Below are 18,254 nucleotides of genomic sequence, written 5' to 3'. Positions count from 1 at the left end.
GGGAGGCTGGAAGTAGGCATTCTAAGTATTAGTTTTACAACTTTTTAAAAGTTTGAAATTATTTCAAAATGAAAATTAAAAGACTTTCCCACCACTCATCCTCTCTAAAAAGGCTAACTTGTTTAAAAAAGATTAAGGAATTGGTACAAAATAAGTAAGAATTAAGACCTATAAGCATAAGAACTTCACGTGATTTCTCAAGGATACTGCGGTTTAACATCCAAGTGAATGTTAACATTTCTAAGTGGAATGTTTTGTTTTAGTAAGAAATTCTAGGTTAACATATCTTATAATGGTGGGAAAAAAAATATGGTGGCCTTATCTCTGTATTTCATGATTGAAGTGATTGAGTTTAAATTCTAACTATGATTGGCTTTATTGTCAATAGAGATGCATTTGGTATTCCATCTCTTATATTTACCTTATTTTCTCTCTTAAGGTTGCATTAATTTTAAGAGAAACTAATAAATTGATAAGAACTTTTTGAGATAAAAGAAGCATTATATTAAATGTAGACAGTTTCTTTTTTACCAACCGACAGTAGTACATATATATATATATATATACACACACACACACATATGATCTCCAAACAGTTACGTATTGCTTTCTTAAAAAATTACTGTTAGAGTGTAAAAATCCTTCTGAATCGTTTCTGGAAATAGGCAGTAACATACATTTTTCATAAATCATATTGGTAATTACCAAGTTCATCTTGACCCTTTTCAGGAGGTCAATAATTTTCATGCATATCAAGAATTAGGAGTTTTTAGCTACATTCCCTTTTTTGGCTAAATTGTAGTTTAACATTTTCCTTAATTATATTTCACTGGAAATTAAATAGCTATTAGAGAAAATCATTTGCAAACATTTTATCAGTCACTCTTCAGAGGTTGAGAAATAATACTTTATAACACATTAACTTTGCCATACAATTTGTTTAGCTTTGCAAAATTTATGGGCCAATTCCCAGGAGTAGTTGACAAGCAGTCTTCCGCTGTGCACACAGTATCTTTCTATCCAGTTTTGTATCATGGTGTGATGGCATTTTTAAAGCTATAGATGGGGACCTAAATTTAAGATTCCTTTGTGTTTTTACCAATGCAAATAACTCAACTGAGGTGATAATTGAATGAAGAGACAGCATCTATGTAAGTCAGGCTAAGTGTACACTTTTGCTGGCAATCCATAACTTACTCTTTTGCCTGGTAATTTGCAATTTTCTTTCTGTTTTTGCTTTGAACATCTGTTTTAAGACAAATCCTGCTTCTGGAAATGTTACTGTATTGAGATGGACTGCTTTTATGCTTCTAAAATTCAACTTCTTTCAGGGTTGAGCTTCATAATCACATGTGGAGGTTCTTCCACGCCTCTTAGCTCCCCTATCCCCGCCCCCAACACAGATGCTTACGCTTTACCCTCAAAAGTTGGAGGGGGAGAAAAACAGAAAAGAAAGAAAAGGAAAGAAAAAGAAATGGATTCTGTAGGTCTGGGACTGGTGCACAGGCAACCTTTTAATTATCTAAGTCATGATACAGATTTAAGTTCTCTTATTTTGAAAGAGTATCAGTGGTAGTTAGCCTTATGCCTCGATAGCATTTGAGGTTATGTTAATTTAACCAACTTAAGGTTATATTAGCTGAACCCATGTTTCTACTGTGAAGTGTAAGATATATAAAATTCTAAAATATTTTTGATGGTATTCAAACAATTTTCACTGTAGGTTATGAATTAAAGTGAAATTCATGCCTTTTATGCTTCTGAAATTCTACCTCATTTGTGAACATTAAAACTTAGTAGAGTGGTGGCAGTTTTCCCTCAAGTTGTACATTTTAAGTGTGGTATCCTCGTGTTTATCTCTCTTAAGAACTTTACTTGTGTTCTCATGACTTAGAGTTATTACAGTTAAAAAAAACACTTGGCAGTAACCTCAGTGTTGAAAATAATGTCCTGATTGATTTGAACACACTGTTCTGGTTAACTGAAAACTACTGTGTGTAGAATTAGAATTATACACATACGTATATATAATTTTACACCCAAATATGTATATAATTTTACAAGTGCATGTGCACACACAAGAGAGTTAACTTCATCTTTTTACCCTTTTTATCTCTGTATCTCTCTTCACCAGTGGTAGTGGTTTTCAAGCCCTTCTTCCTCATTTCTATCCTTTGGTTCTACTTTGAATTTGTTGTACTGTGACAGTGTCCTTTCTGGAGGTTGTATATTCCAGCAAGCATATCTATAAGACTGTTGGCTCTGCTTAAGCCAAGGAATTACTAAACTTTTACAGTTATCTTGAAATTCACTTTTTGTTATTGTTGTAATAACAGTATCTATTTCACCTTTTCTAGTTTTTCTTATTGGAAACCATGAAAGCATATTAAAGAATTTTATCTTCTTGATATCATCTATTAATATTGTGTTCTTGAGCTGTGGGGAACTCACTATTTTGCTATTACTGCTATTTGTTTTTCTTTTTTCATGGAACATAATTTGTTTCTGTGGTAGTTTTTCTGAGATTCTACATTTTCTGGAAAATATTCTTACAGTTTTGTTTAACTTTGGTTTTATGCCCCCTTTTCTCCTTTCCCTCCCTTCCACCCTCCCTCCTTCCTTCCTCTTTCTCTCTCTTTCATTTGGTTTTTTTTTTTATCTGTTGAAAATCTCAGAGAGATCCATATGCATCTACTTTGGTTTCTTTAGATGGCTCTCCCTTTCTTAATTGACAGTATCTGATATTTGTACAGTCAGAATATCAATTTTAAAGCTTCCTGTCCCTCTGAGATTGTTTCTTTTTATATCTCATCATATTTTCTTTATGGTTTTTCTGTTCTGCATTGATAAAATATGGCTTATATGTCTGATTTGTAGCTTCTCTTCTTCTTCCTAATAGATTCCAGATTCCTTCCATAGATTCTAACTGAATATATCCTAAAAATTATTTTTTTTAAAAAATAAATCTTAGTTACTTATTAGTTACTGAGCTTTCCGTTTGTTTATTTTATCTGCTTGTTTGCTTTTCAATATCGCCTCAAAATATCAGTGCCATTGTTGACTTGTGGCAGAAGTATGTTGTGGCTGTTTATACTTGGACCAATTTCTATTTTTGGAAAACTTCATTTTTTCAGAGTTTTTCTTAATCAGAAGGCAACCCAACGTTTATATTCATTTTCTACCAATAACCATATCACTCAAAAATTTTATTCATGTATTTGTGTCTGAAAATACATTTTAAAGACACACTGAAGACAACAGTTCTATTCTTTTAAGATGCAATGAGATATTATAGACTGGAAAATTATTACATCTTTCATGTGTTGCACTCTGTATTTTCCTAGGTGTCTCAGTTGAATAACAAATCTGATACAGTGAAGTCATGATATAATATCTTTTCCCCTTTAGATGGACACTTTTGTAAATCCGCTTCGAAATTCTATGAGGAATGTTTCAAATGCAGTTAAATCCCTTCCTGATAGCTTGGCAGAGGGAATGACTAAAATGTCAGACAACATGGGCAAAATGTCAGAAAGATTAGGTCAAGACATAAGGCAATCATTTTTCAAGGTAAGAAGATGTTTTCAGTAATTTCTAAAGAAAACTATTTTTAGGTCAATTAAAAGATTTACTGAGCTCCTGCTTAGATTTACCTTATTTCCCATTATAAGTCCAAAGCCCTCTAGACACCTAGGCTCATAAAGAATTAAAAAACTAAAGAGAATTAATTCTTATCAAAAATGGATACTGTAAAATCCAGTCACTCCTCAGTCTCTGCTACAGTAGAATTTTAAAATCCATTTAAAGCACTTATTTAAAATTATTAAAGTTAACATTCTTTGTACTGTTTTATCCCATTAAGCCATGTTTATTCTATTATGTCACTAAAATTTATAACAAAACAGGTACGTACTGTTGTGTACATTAGTTGTACTGGTATTCATGAGTAAACATAAAGTCTAATTTCTCCTGAGTCACACAATCAAGATTCATAAGATTAGAGTCTTTCAACATCACCAATCTCTGCATCCATATCTTACTTGTGAGAGGCATAGAAGAGTTCCTTGAGAAGCTTTTTCATTATGCTAGCAGATTATAGGTAGTTAACCGAGTAGTTTTTTGCTTCCTAATTTACATTTTTTGTAATTTTGACCTAGTTGGTTAAGGTTATAATCAAAAAAAGAAATCATGTAGCTATTAGAACTTCCTGTTTGTTAGATCATGTTTCATTGAAGGGGGAATATATATAAACACCGATAGAATTTCTTTATTGTAAGAGACAACTCCTAAAATATAGTGTGTGTAAATCATACTTTTCTATCACTTCTCATACCTTGTCTGATGTTTCATCTGAATTTCTAATAGTGGGGAAGTACGCTAACACTAAAGTGAGAGTTGTCTTGTGCCACTTCTGCCGATAACTACCTGTATAACTTCGTACAAAAGTCGCTGTTCTTTTCCAGGCTCCTTTTTCCTCACCAGTAATGAAGGGGTTGTAATAGGTGATCCTGATGGTCCCTATGCTGAGAAATGGTTGTCAACTGGCACTGGTCTTTCTGTCCTTTTCCCCCATAACTTATATTATGTAGCAATCAGTCAATTAGTCCTTTAAGCCTGTTAACATGCTATCAGGCTCTTTATGGTAAAATGAAAAAGATTGGAGTTCCATTCCCTGGCTGTGCTACTATCTTTTTGGTCTTTAAATCATTTAACTTTACTTAGCTTTAAATTCTAAAAAGTATGGGAGTTTGACTGAGTGATATCTCCTTCCAACTCAAAATGAATCCTTTTTTTAAAGGAAAAAAAATCTGTTGGTAATGAAATAATTACTCTTTTATATTTGGCTTCTAACTTTAGATTGTTAATACTTTGTTAATGCTATATAAATTTTGTTTATATATTGTCCCCCAAACCAAATTCAACCTGTGCATTGTATTTGATACTCAATTTGGTTTATTGTATTGTGTTCCTTCATTTTCTGCTTTAGTGTGTTTACTTTATTCTTTCTTTTTTTTAAATATTAGGTGCCTCCTTTAATTCCGAAGACTGACTCAGATCCTGAACATTGTCGGGTTTCAGCTCAACTTGATGATACTGTGAGTTAATTTTATTTTGGTAACATTCAATTGAAATTCAAATCATACTTGACAGATCTTTTTAACTTTTTAATAAAGTATAATATATATATATCTATCATTAATGTACATATATTGTAAACATTGTTTGATGAATTCTTACAAACTGAACATATCCATGTAATCAGCACTATAAACAAGAAACAGAACGTTACCAGTACCCCAGAAAGCCCCTAATGCTTTCTTCCTGTCACTATCCTCTCCTCTACCAAGGATAATCACTATCCTGACTTCTACCCTGCTTTTATACTTTATGTAGATGAAACTGTAAGGTATGTACTCCTTTAAGTCTGGCTTTTTTTGCTCAACATAGTGATAATCTTCCATGTTGTTTTGTGTGATTGTAGTTTCTTCATTCTTGTGGCCTTACAGTACTACATTTTGTAAATATAGTACAATTTATTTGCCGTTTTATGAACAGTACTCCTATGAACATTCTGGTACATGTCTTTTGATTAAATAAATAAGTACACGTTTCTTTCTGTACCAAGGAATGAAATTGCTTGGTCAGAGGTTATGCATAAATTCAGTTTTAATTGATATTGTCAAATAGTTTTCCAAAGTGTTTGTACTACTTACACTGCCATCAGCAATGCATGAGAATTTCAGTGGTTCACAGCCTGCCAAAACTCAATATGTTACGCCTTTTTAATTTTAGCCATTCTGGTTGTTGTATCTTATGCAGATTTCCATTTCTCTGATGACTATTAAAATGTTGAACCTCTTTTCATAAGTTTATTGGCCATTTGGGTGTCCTGTCTTATCTGTCTAGCTCTTTCCCCCATTTTTCTGTTGGCTTGGCTGTCTTTGTCTTTGATCATTAAGAATGTGTTGTATAATCTGGATATCAGTTCTTTGTCAGATATAAGTATTTGTGTATTGTGAATATCTTCTACTCTGTGTGCTTTTATGCTCTGTAAATAATCTGTGCCTACTGCGAAGTCACAGAGATGTTCTCCTATGGTTTTCTTTGAAAGTTGTTTTTGTTTACCATGCCAAAACTTAGATTTACCATTCATTTAGGGTTGATTGTCATGTATGGAATGAGGTAGGGGTCCAGTTGACTTAAGCACCATTTACTGAGAAGGCCTTCTTTTCCCCTGTGTATGTTTCTCCCTTGTCACAAATCTGATTATTTTAAATATTTGGGTCTGGACTTTATATTCTATTCTATTAAGCAGATTTATTTTAAATTTATAATTATCTGTCTTCAGTTTCACATTGAATTTCTTTATAATAAACTGTCGTAAACAAAGATAATGTTTTTGTTTTTTCAAGAATATTTTAGAATATTTATTATGCATTGTACTGTTATAATATCCATAACATTATACCTTTTGTTAAGGGTTTTTACAGTTTAACTGTTTATTAGAATTGTCATGTAGCACCAGACTCATGAATATGCTTGGTCAGAGAGTAGAGCAGTATTGATTTTTGCCTCCAAAGTGGTTAAGCTATTGAAAAATATGTGAAAGAGAAGGTACACTAAGAAAATATGTACGACAGTGAAAAATGTATGACCCTTGCTTTTTCTCAGTATTTAAATTACAACATTGATGAGGAAGTAATTGGAAAGAGTAGCTTAGTGATGAAAGAATTATAAAATTACTGACAATTATGCAGTTTTTGTTGCAGTTCTAAATCTGCACCTGTTTTTGTTTTATATGTATATTTCCACATCAAAGCATTCTAGTTGTCTTTCTTTACTTTTTATATCATTAATTGAATATTCCCATGATGAAAGTGTACAAATTTTTACTTGTTAAAAATTAAAAGGAAATTCCAGTAATCTAGTTGTCTTTTGTAATGTTAGCTGTGTACTGGATTTTATTTCAGCTTCTTTTTCCTGAAAATACCTATATACATACAGCCCACTAACCAAGCCAAACAAGCTGTTCTGTGTAGATTGTATTTTGTTCTATTAAATAAAGAGAACTATTGAGAATATTTTGTTCTTTTGAAAAGGATGCCCCCAGAGAATAGGCAGAGGGGCTAACATTTGCCTTATAAACTAATACAGACTCTACTAAAAGATCCCAAATCATCTTTTCTTAAGACCATCATGAATCCACTTTGAGAAGTGTTTTTCACTACAGCCTTGGAACTTACTCATCATTGTAGAGTTGTAAAATTCTGTATTCTGTCAAACTGGCTGTTAAAAATATTTTTTCTAAATTAGAATGAAATGTTGGTTATAAAGGCTATAGCTTGTTCTCCAGCCAGTAAAAGGTAACAATTATTTGGTAAAAGCAGCAAAATTAGACATTCATAGTAGATCGGTAACTCAAACTCAAATAAATGTATCCTTATTTCTTCCCATTTTCGTCAGGTGGATGACAATATTCCACTTAGAGTAATGCTGCTTCTCATGGATGAAGTATTCGACTTAAAAGAGAGAAATCAGTGGTTGCGAAGGAATATCAAAAACCTACTTCAGCAGCTTATTAGAGCCACATACGGTGATACTATCAATAGGTATTTTTTTTTTATACTACTTAGCACTGATCTTACTTAACTTTTAAAGATTTACTTCTGAAAGTAGATTGCTCAGCCTTTTTTTAGGGGAATGTCCTTCTCTGGGCCTTTGAAGAAGATTATTAAAGCAGTCTGTTGCTACCAGAGATAATCTACATACAAATTAAGTTGCTTACTCCATGAAAGTAATGTTTCTTTATTTTATTTACCTTCTAAAATCTTGACCTTACTCGTTTAAATTTCTTTACTTTCAGAAAAATAGTTGACCATGTTGATTGGATGACCTCACCTGAGCAAGTAGCCGACTTAGTGAAACGTTTCAGGTACATATCTTAAGATACAGTCACTTCTCCCACGTAGTGCAGAGTTGAGCATTGTTACCACTAATTAACTTCGATTGCATTCCTTTTCTTCCTGGCCTTAAAGTTGGCTTTAGTCATCACTGATGAGCAACGAGACTTGTAAGAACTATAAACATTTGTCCCACGGACCTATTCATCTTCGTTTTTTTAAAACCAGAATAGAAAAAAGTGTAAATGAAAAATCTTTAAGATGTTAGGCTACATTTTATCATAGTAATGTGGCTTTAAAATAATTGAAATATTAGTGTAAACATGGTATGGTCATATAATCAGATTACCTAGTTTTGGGGATTAGTTTTTCTCAGTTGTATTTGCTAATCTTGATTTTAAATGAAAAATTTTAGAAATATGTATGTCCCTGACCATGATCTAAATTTTTATTAACTATTTGAACCTATGAAAAGGTTCAAATTAAAAATAGTGATACTCCAATTCATTCTGTAAAAATATTCTGAGCCCTTCTTCTGTGTCTAGCCCTCTTACCAGAAACTGAGAGGTTAAGATTCAGTCCCTTCAAGAAAAGCGTGGCATGGCAGAGAAATAAACGTCTTTTCTAAATTTGAGAGATAAGCAAGGCATAAATACTCATGGCATCATGTACTTTGAAGTAATAGAAACAAGAAGGGAACTATCAATATTGAACAGTATTTACTTCGCACTGTCCAACTACTTTATTTACACTTTCTGATTTTATACTGTTTTACAAGATAGGGATTTTTGTCTCCATTTTGTTACAAGGAAATTGAGAATTTGAGAAGTTAAGCAGCTTGCTCAAAGGCTCACGTGCTGGAAAGTGGGGAAACAGGTCTCTCTAATCTGAAGCTAAGTTTCTCCTCACTGTACCATACTGTTTCTAAAAGCTGGACCACCTGCCCTGGCATGTTCATTCTGTTTCAGGGGGAGGTAAATATTGTTTTTCTGGAGCACTGGTTCTCAGTCTTGCCTGCACATTGGAATCACTTGGAGAGCTTTAAAAAGTACTAATGCTTTGGGTCCCATCTGCGAAGAGCCTGACTTAATTAATCTGGTGGATGGTCTGGATGTTAAGATCGTTTAAAGCTCCCAGGTGTTTCTAACGTGCAGTCAGAGTTAAGAACGACTACTCTGGGTAGTCTGTCTCTCTCAGACCACATTCCCACATGGAAGCTTAGTTATTGTGCTCAGTTCCTACCTTTGGCCTGAGAACTAGGGAACAGGAATTAATAAGCATACTGTGAAAGTAAAGGAGAATGGTTTATATATGTGAAAGAAACATTGTAATCAGTACAGCTATAAGGTGTGGGCAAAGAATTTGTTTTATATTGACTTAGTTATAAGTTATTCCAGGGCATACTTCTGTTATTTTTTCTTATATATATCCTTTTACACCTAAAATTGAACGCTGTACTTACTGTTTGTTGAATGTCACACCTATATAAAATTTCAGAATTGTTTCCTTTTTCTGTTTACATTTGTGTTTTCTGTAGAAAATTGGAATAATTTTACCAACTTGTATCATTAGAAAATGAAAACATTTACAAAATGTATTTAATCTTCTTTAATAGAGACACCTTTTGGCCAAATGGCATTTTAGCAGAGACTGTTCCATGCAGAGATAAAGCTATTCGAATGAGAACAAGAGTTGCAGGAAAAACTAAATTACTTTCAATTATGCCAGGTAAGTGAACATTTTTGGTATAAATCTCATTAATTTGTACTTCTGAATTTATATCATTGAGCATGCTAAGTTTGGCTGCCTTTTGATTATAATAACTATCATTTAATGACTTATCATATACTAGGCACTGTGCTAGGAATTTCTCATATATCTTTAACCCTCATAACAATATTATGAAGCCTAGGCACTATTAACATCACAGCTTTATATGTGAGGAAACAGAAGCTCAACGGGGTTAAGTGAGTCACCCAAGATTTATAGCTAGTGAGTGTGTTAGGATTCTGATTCAGCTCTGAGTTCCTCCAAAGCTGCTGCTTTCAACCACCAGAAAAAAAGTGATGCTTTTGACCATTTCACTTTGCTGCCTTGAAACATTCTAAGCATAAAGTTGATGATAAATGAAATCCGTGACAGATTAAAGGGCTAAGAAAAGTATATGAAGTATTAGGTTTTCGGGAAGAATATTTGTTCTACTTAAGAGAACAAACAAATTTTTTCAAAGAATCCCTTTGAAACAACTGATTGGTCCATTCTTAATCTTTACTAAAACTTGATCCTAAAGAAAGTATACATAGTGGCATTCTGTTGGTCTAATTTGAGTTAATATAGAACACTGCTGTCTCACTAACTTAGATTCATTTTGTTCCTTTTGTCTTCTCTCAGAAGTTTTGTGTAGATGGGTGGTGGTTTGATCTCTTCTTTGGTTATAAATATCTTTGAAAATACCTAGATATCTCTTCTCCACATTTTAATTATAGATGTAGAGAATAGAAAAATATACTTTTCAGTATCTATTTCTTTTCCTATAATTTTATTTTTAATTTAAACTATATTTTTATCATAAATTTTAAACAACTTTCTCTTGTCAGTTTAATTGGAAATTTGCCACATGGCTGTTTATTCTGCTCTATAGACTATACTGTTGCATTTGGAGATAAAAAGCAAGTTATAGAAATAACATTTTAGAAAAATAAAAAGAAACAATAACCTAGGCTATTAATATACTATTAGAATAAACCAGATGGTGCTATAAACTGACCCAGTTATGTGACTGGAAGAAATCTTAATGCATTTAAACAGTAAATATTTATTGAGAGCATTTCATGAGCCAGACACTATTCTTTGCACTCATCTTTGCCATCTTGGAGTTTACATTCTACTAGGAGGACACAGAAAACAGATGAAAGAAATAGATATAAAGCACAGTATATTGGATAGTGGTAAGTGCTGAGGAGACAGTGCAGGAAAAGGGAAGTGTCAAGTGAGCTGCAGTTGTAGATAGGGTGGCCAGTGGAGGCCTTCCTGAGATGATGACACTTATAGGAAGACTTGAAGGAAGTGAGGATAGATATAAAAATATATATTTGTATACATACATAATCCTTCACCTGTTTTTTAATAAATTTAAAAACCATTTGCTTTGAATTATATCATACCCTAGTTAGAAACATACCTTTTGGAGGTTGCGTGTTTTTTCAAAAGCAATACAATATTGCTTTCGGGATCCTTGCTATAGGGTCCCTGATTATGAACAATTAAGAATAATCATACATGATGTTCCCATATTCACGTGTCTCTAGTAACTTCATGTTGCCTATGAGTAAACTCCAAACTTGTTCACCTTGATGTCACAGCATTTTCAGTTTTCCATTCTTTTCACCACTTTCTCTTACAGGAATCCTAAAATGCAGCGAAACTGTACTATCCTATTTCTTGAGCCTGTCTTGTTTTCATTTCCACTTAGTGCTTATTTGCTCATTCATGTTCTTAAATCCTTCATCTGTTTGCACCTATCAAAATCCTACCCAGGCAGCAAAATCTGCTTTAGTTGTCACTTCCTTGAAGGAAACCTTTCCTTATTATCTCATGGAAACCTTTCCTTATTATCTCATGTGGAGTTCTGACCCTTGTAAATATCTTTATGCTTTTTTAGTATTTTAATGGCACTTTTACTGTGTTGCAAGTTTTTTTGAAATCATGGATCGACTTTCACACATTTTCTCATAGTATTTCTCACTGTGCATTAGGTGACATAAGAATACTTGTTTAGTGTTTTAGAGTTTACAGATCCCTTTTCACATTATCTAATCAAGGCTTTATAAATTCTTACAGTTATGATACTGATTATTATAAATTCCCATTTTACAGATGAGGAAGCAAACTCAGGGTGAGTAAGTTATATAAGGGACAAGATTATAACTCGAATTTGGGGTTTCTGAGTCTGGGTCCGACTTTCTCCTGTGCTGTATTGTCTCCCAATATCTGTTGTGTAAGTGCATGCACACTTGCAAACATACATAAGTTTTAAATCAGTTATGAAACTTATATTAAGGTCATTAAGTGAATACTTGCTATTTATCAGTTATTCTGCTTTGTACTTTACATACATTAACTTTGCATAGTTCAGGCCTCGTATTTCCTTTGAATAATAAAATGTTTATTTCTCCTCTCCCCCCTGCATTTAGATGAACTGAAGCACATTATTGGGGCTGAGACAACACGGAAAGGTATTCTTCGTGTTTTTGAAATGTTTCAGCACAACCAGTTAAATAGGAGGATGGTTTATGTTTTTTTGGAGGGCTTTTTGGAAACCTTATTTCCACAGTATAAATTCCGTGAACTTTTCAACAAACTGCATTCACGGTCAAAGCAGATGCAGAAGTATAAACAGAAACTTCAAACTACTCAAGCGCCTTCTTTACAGAAAAGGTGACACTCCAATCTATGAAGCTGGTGTTCATTTTGTCCAGGACTAATGGTATGACAGATCTTCTGGGGCTTAACTCATATACTCTTGTGTCTGCACCAGTCTTTTAATGTCTCAAAGTAGATTATTAATACATCCATAAGACTGTGGTTCTTCTCATCCTTGTCTATAATCCAGCCACTACCAAGAGAGATTTCCGTGTCTTAAATGATTTGGTGCGTATTTTTGCAACACTGAGAGGATACTGCTCTCATCTCAAGCAAGAATGACGTTGGTCTCTTCCGTTTCAAACTAATCAGCATTCTCCAGCAATGACAAAGTGCCAGAGTATATATATGAGAGCTAAGGAAAGCACAATACAAGGGTTCACAGATAAATTGGCTAATTTGTTTAACAGTGGGAAATTGTGCAATGTACTGTTTGGTGGGATTTGTTTTGCATAATGATTTTATAGATCTTTTTTGGAATTTTGATATAGTATAGATAGCCAGGTGAATGATCTTTGAAACATCTGTTTCAGGTGTAGGGAAAGTGACAGATTTCCCTTAAAGTGTGAAGTAACATTATATCCAAATTACAGTTTTGTGACATAAAATAAAAACCTAGTATAAAATAAAACCAATCAAAACCAAAATTTGATTGGATTTGTTATTCATTGGTAGAAATCAGATTTTAATTGATTCATACGTGTCTTAAGGGCTCTGTTTTGCTCTTATGGTACTCAAAATCATAAGTTTTATTTTGGTATTCTGTGTGCAAAAAGAAGCATATGGTGGCTCTTATTTAAGTTTTGAAATTATTACAGTTTTCTTTATCTAGGAGATTACTGATTATATAATAGGGACTATAATTTGTTGAAAGAACTGCCAAATACTTCTAAAAATATGGGAAGTAATAAAAACTACTTCATTGAAAGTTACTATATGATGATTTTAATTTGTGTGATCTAGACATACGTTAGGTGATTGCAAAAATAGCAAATCAGAGGATTAAATGAGCTTATTATTAGTCATATGTAAGCATACAAATTCCTAACTCTGTTAGTGTACATATATGAAAATAAATAATAAAAGCAGAACTATAATATTTTTCAAAATATGCTTTTATTTATATTTTGCATAATGTAAAATTCTACTAAATAAAGCAAGTTGGCAAAACCCCTTGGTGTATACATTTAAGTCCCTAAAATAATTTTATACCAGTAACAACAAGATACCTTTTCCAGTTTTGGAGCCTCTGCATTTCCTATAGTTTTCTCATTCTCCGTTTGTCCATCTTAGAAGTCTTCGTATGTTTTGTATGCAGGATTTCTGCATAGTTTTAAATACTTCCACTGACTAAGGGTTTGGATGTGTCAGCGTCTTTTGTTTTAAAAATATTTAACACTAAAACCTTAAAATAGTGAAGCTGTTTATCAGACCACTGAGCCAAGATGCTGGTATTAAAAGAACATCCGGGTGCTTAAGATAAAGGGACAGAGTATTGGTATCCCAGTTGTTTGGGAGCTTTAAGATTGGAACAAGATGTTATTGTCTTGTTCTCACTGAGATCCTACTTACAAAGTGAAGCCTAATAGAATAAAGCCTTCCTTTAAAGCTTTATAATAATAATCATATTTATTAATAATGCTGTTGTGCATACTTACAGTATGCATATATTCAGTCTGTGTTGCATGTCTTCAGAATTACATAAATAAAATCCCTTTTATTTAAACTTCCAAATGACAAAAGATCCTTATTGACTCCAGTGGAAGATATAATATTTCTTTTTCTCAATTTGTCTTCCTGCCCTGGTCTTTCCTCACACCCCAGGCTTTAGAAGAAAAGATATGTGAAACATGTCTGTAGGATGCATCAACATGGCCGTAAGTGCAATGATTTTCAGATATACTCCTGCCCATTTCAAGTATATTTTGACATAAATATATCTAAGAGTTAGAAGAATTTATGTAAGAGCCTAGTGTGTACATGTGAAAAAGCATTTCTAGATAATGTGAGGAACACTGGCCATCAACCAGGGAAAGAAAGGTCGTTCAGGATTGCAAATTCTCATGGAGCCCTGCAAGAGAACTGCAATCATACCAAAAACTATTTGAGTAAATGGGTTTTTAAAATAATTTTTATTTAAAAGAGTTTATATTTCAAAAGCAGAGATGTCAAATGGTGGTCTATGTAAACGGTTGTGCATCTTCTCTTTGCACATCAGTGTTTTACATCAGAGAGAACCGTGGTCATGCTAAAATTACAGAAACTTTTTGAATGACTTGGTTGAGCTGTGTGTAAAATATTTAACCCATAATTCAAGTACAGTGTACTATGTTTAATAAAGTTATTACATTTAATGCATTTATTGCATATATGAATATATACATGAAGAGGCTTTATGTCTTCTGATATTTGATTTTTGAATGTGTTTTTAAGTCAGTGGTGCCTTTAGGCAAGAACCTTCCAAATTAATCATTCTTTGTTTGGGTTTTCTGATTTTTTCAGGTAACATAAACTATTTAGAAACCATCACTACTAACTTCTAGTTAATTCACCTAAAAAATTGATTGTATAATTTAAATATAATGCTTAAATGGGCATTTCCTGTGATTAGGGTTTTCTGAATAGTTGCTGAAAACAATTGTGCCATTGACCAATGGATGCACTTGGTTAGCCTTAATTTTAAAAAAAAAAAAATTAAAACTTTCTTGAATATTTCAGTTCCTTCATTTTAAGTTTGTGCTGCTGGTATTTGGAAAAAATCAGTTAAGTGCTACCAGAAAGTGTACCAATTTTTAAAAAATTAAGAACAATATAAAATTTCACAGTCTAAAATTTTAATTTGTGCAATATTTTCATTTAATGCATGTGTATTTGAGTAATTGTAAAATAAATGAATTTTTAATGTTTTGAGATCTAGTTTAAACTGTCTTCTTAACCCAACAACTTACATTCCGTTGTTGCTGCATCCTTTTATTTAAGGACTTGTTTTAAAAGTCTTTTTGCCACTCCTTGTAAAATTCTTTTGTTATTAGTAAATTTTGCTTATAGGAGCATGGCTCCTGTATTACAAGGGAAAAATATAAAGAGCACATTTTAGGATTATAATTGTTAAAAGATAACTTGTGCATATCATTCATTGTACAGTAAGTGTCAACTGTGTGCCTAACTATTCTATCAATACTTTAACCAAGAAGAAACAACAATCAGAATGTCAGTTATTTTTATTGAACTAAAAAAGATTAAAAATTTTATTTGGTTTGCATTGTTTTGTCCATTAGAAAATACTAATAAAGTATTAACAAACCTTTTTGTTGAATTTTATTTAGTAGTGATGTATTTTTATTACTTTAAAAAATGCTTGCTCAATTGTCTTATCTTTAGTATCTGTGTGTATTTTCCTTTCTTTGCATTTTAGAAATCAGTTCCAGGTTCATAGATGAACTTATTGAGTGATTACTGACTTATAAGTAACTGCATTAAATTTTCGCTTTTATGGGGCAAGTAATTTACTACCACAACATTAAAGAAACTTCATACTTCCTTACATACAAAATTAAAATTTTGCCACAGAGAGAAAGATCTGTAAGTAATTCATTAATAATTATTGTTTGATCTCATTTTAAATTCATAGTCTGCCTGCTATTTTAGAGGTTTCAATTTTAAAGGCAGTAGATTCAGTACTCAGCAATGTATCTGTGCCTACTTGGTCAATAGTTGCAGCCTTGTTGGATCTATATCCACAGACTTCTCAGACATCAGTGTGATTACTCCTGCCCTACCAGAGGCAGATATGGTATTTCTTCACATGCATACTGTAAAATATTGATTCTTTTAAAATGTTCCAGAAGGAATGATTTTATACTTTTATGTGATTTATGCAAATCTACATACTATCCAAAACCCTAAAATGCTCCTTCATATTCAAATGGTTATATCAAAGGTCCTGTAAGGTTATGTAATAAATAACTCTGTTTAACTTTGTTGTCCTAACTTCCCAAACGTAGTTAATTACAGAATCTTTTGTCATAAATACCTGTTACTAACTTGAGGATAGTATTCCCAAAGAATGTGGTTAAAAAAAAAATCTTAGTAGGGGAAAAAAAAAGTGTGAGGTATCTTTAATTAGGGAATGTAAACTCTAGACAGAAAAACCTATGGATTTGGGACATGGTGTTTGGGTTTTTGTTTGTTTGCTTTTTAGTCTGTCATTCCAATGCAAAGTTCAGTGTTTGAAAGAAAAAGGACAATTTGAAAAATTAATAGCAGATATTGGAGTTGAATTTGGCCCTGGATACCAGAATAATGAACTCAGTGAGGGATAATAGTGTATGTCTCACGAGAACTAGGAAATGTGACGAGGAGACAGAAACATAATACAGGTCAGATTTTTAAATGCTTGCCAGACATTGATCCATATATAATAGGGAGGTGCTATATGTTTGATCTAGGACCAGTGGCAGCAGCTAAGAACCTAGTACTTGACAAGAAAAAACTTAATAGAAGGGAAATTGTACTTAATCAATTCATGTCTGTTTCCCAATGCACAGTGTATGAGAATTGTATGAAATGTGACATTTAAAGTTGGTAAACATGAACTTTTACATATAATTGAGTAGAATAAAACAATAGGTCTAATTGTTTTTTGGAAAACTCCAGGACCACCCCCTGGTGATTCACCAGGAGGGCTCTCAGGATTCGGCCTTTGGTCAAACTCACAGCAAAGATTTCTTACAGCAAAAGTATATAGAACAAGATCAACAGGAAAGGGTGCATGGGGCGAAGTTTGAGGGGAAACCAGGCATGAGCTTCCAAAGTTCCTCTCCCAGTGCAGTCTTGCAGGATACACTTAATTCCCCTCAGCAATGAGTTGTGACAACATATGTGAAACATGGCCAATCACAGAAGCTCATTCAAGACTGCCTACAGGTTCTACTGGGGGCAGGTCATGTAGGCACCCTCTGCCTGACACCAAAATTCTGGACTCCTGGAAGGAAAGCATGTGTTCCACATAAACCATATATTTTGTGCAAACAGTTTACACATAATGAGCCACTTTTACTGGCTTTGGGAATGGTAGGAATACTCGTGAAATCTAAGTTCTCAGCTGAGAACATTCAAAGGACAGCAGTCGTACCGGCTATGTTAACTCTTTTCTACCTAACTGTATACCTCGATCCACAGAAATGGCCAGTAGAAAGTGATGATTTGCACTGAAGATCTTTTAAGATTTATCCTTGTGTAGAAGCCTCCGCACCAGAAGTGGAAACATGGCAGAGAAATTTAGATGCAGTTGAAAGGGGAAAAGATTGTGATAATGTTATGTTATGAATATATGTTGCAGTCCAATATGGAACATATTTATGTATTTCCAAGAAAGATTCCCTCAGCAACAGTTATATAGCACTTACTAATCACAACTTTTTGAGGTGTAGATACTATTATCTTCTTCAATTTATATATGGGAATACTCAAGCATATCAAAGTTTTAGACCTGGTAAGTGACCAGCCTGCAATTTCAACACAGGTGATCTTACTCTGGAGTCTGTGCCACAGTTTCTCAACAGTGGCTTTATTGATATTTTGGGCTGCATAGTTCTTTGTTTTGGGAACTATACTGTGCATTAAAGGTGTTCAGTATCATCCTTGGGATCTACCTGCTAGATAATGCCAGTAGCACTTCCCCCACCCCCAGTTGTAACAACCAAAAATGTCTCCAGACGTTGCCAAATGATGTCTGGGGGCAAAATTGCCATCAATTGGGAACTACTGATCTGTGCTCTCACTTACAAAATAGAGTAGAAACTGAAGACTTCAATTCTGGGTATTGTTTTTTTTCTCTACAAGCAAACACCTGAGAAATTTGTGGTGAGACTTGTAGGGAGAATGTAAATAGGATGCCTAGCCCTGCTGTAAGAGGAGGAGAAGGCTAGA

General features: G+C 33.3%; 1 protein-coding gene across 4 annotated transcripts in view; it reads left to right on the top strand.

Annotated features, from left to right (window-relative positions):
• Positions 1-15,620, top strand: part of SNX13 (sorting nexin 13) — a 136,756-nt gene extending 121,136 nt beyond the window's left edge. For 3 of the 4 annotated variants that reach the window (XM_057731326.1, XM_057731324.1, XM_057731325.1), the window contains 6 exons: positions 3,409-3,570; positions 5,025-5,096; positions 7,465-7,610; positions 7,865-7,933; positions 9,517-9,629; positions 12,095-15,620. In XM_057731326.1, coding sequence (XP_057587309.1) covers positions 3,409-3,570; positions 5,025-5,096; positions 7,465-7,610; positions 7,865-7,933; positions 9,517-9,629; positions 12,095-12,342 — 810 coding nt within the window. In that variant the 3' untranslated portion in view covers positions 12,343-15,620. The remainder of the gene's footprint in view (positions 1-3,408; positions 3,571-5,024; positions 5,097-7,464; positions 7,611-7,864; positions 7,934-9,516; positions 9,630-12,094) is intronic. The other variant, XM_057731323.1, reaches the window with a different exon arrangement.
• The last annotated feature ends 2,634 nt before the right edge of the window (positions 15,621-18,254 follow it).

The sequence above is a fragment of the Hippopotamus amphibius genome, chromosome 4, assembly GCF_030028045.1.
Source record: "Hippopotamus amphibius kiboko isolate mHipAmp2 chromosome 4, mHipAmp2.hap2, whole genome shotgun sequence".
Classification (NCBI taxonomy): domain Eukaryota; kingdom Metazoa; phylum Chordata; class Mammalia; order Artiodactyla; family Hippopotamidae; genus Hippopotamus; species Hippopotamus amphibius.
Note: the sequence above shows the minus strand (reverse complement) of the source record. Positions and strands in the feature narration are given on the sequence as shown.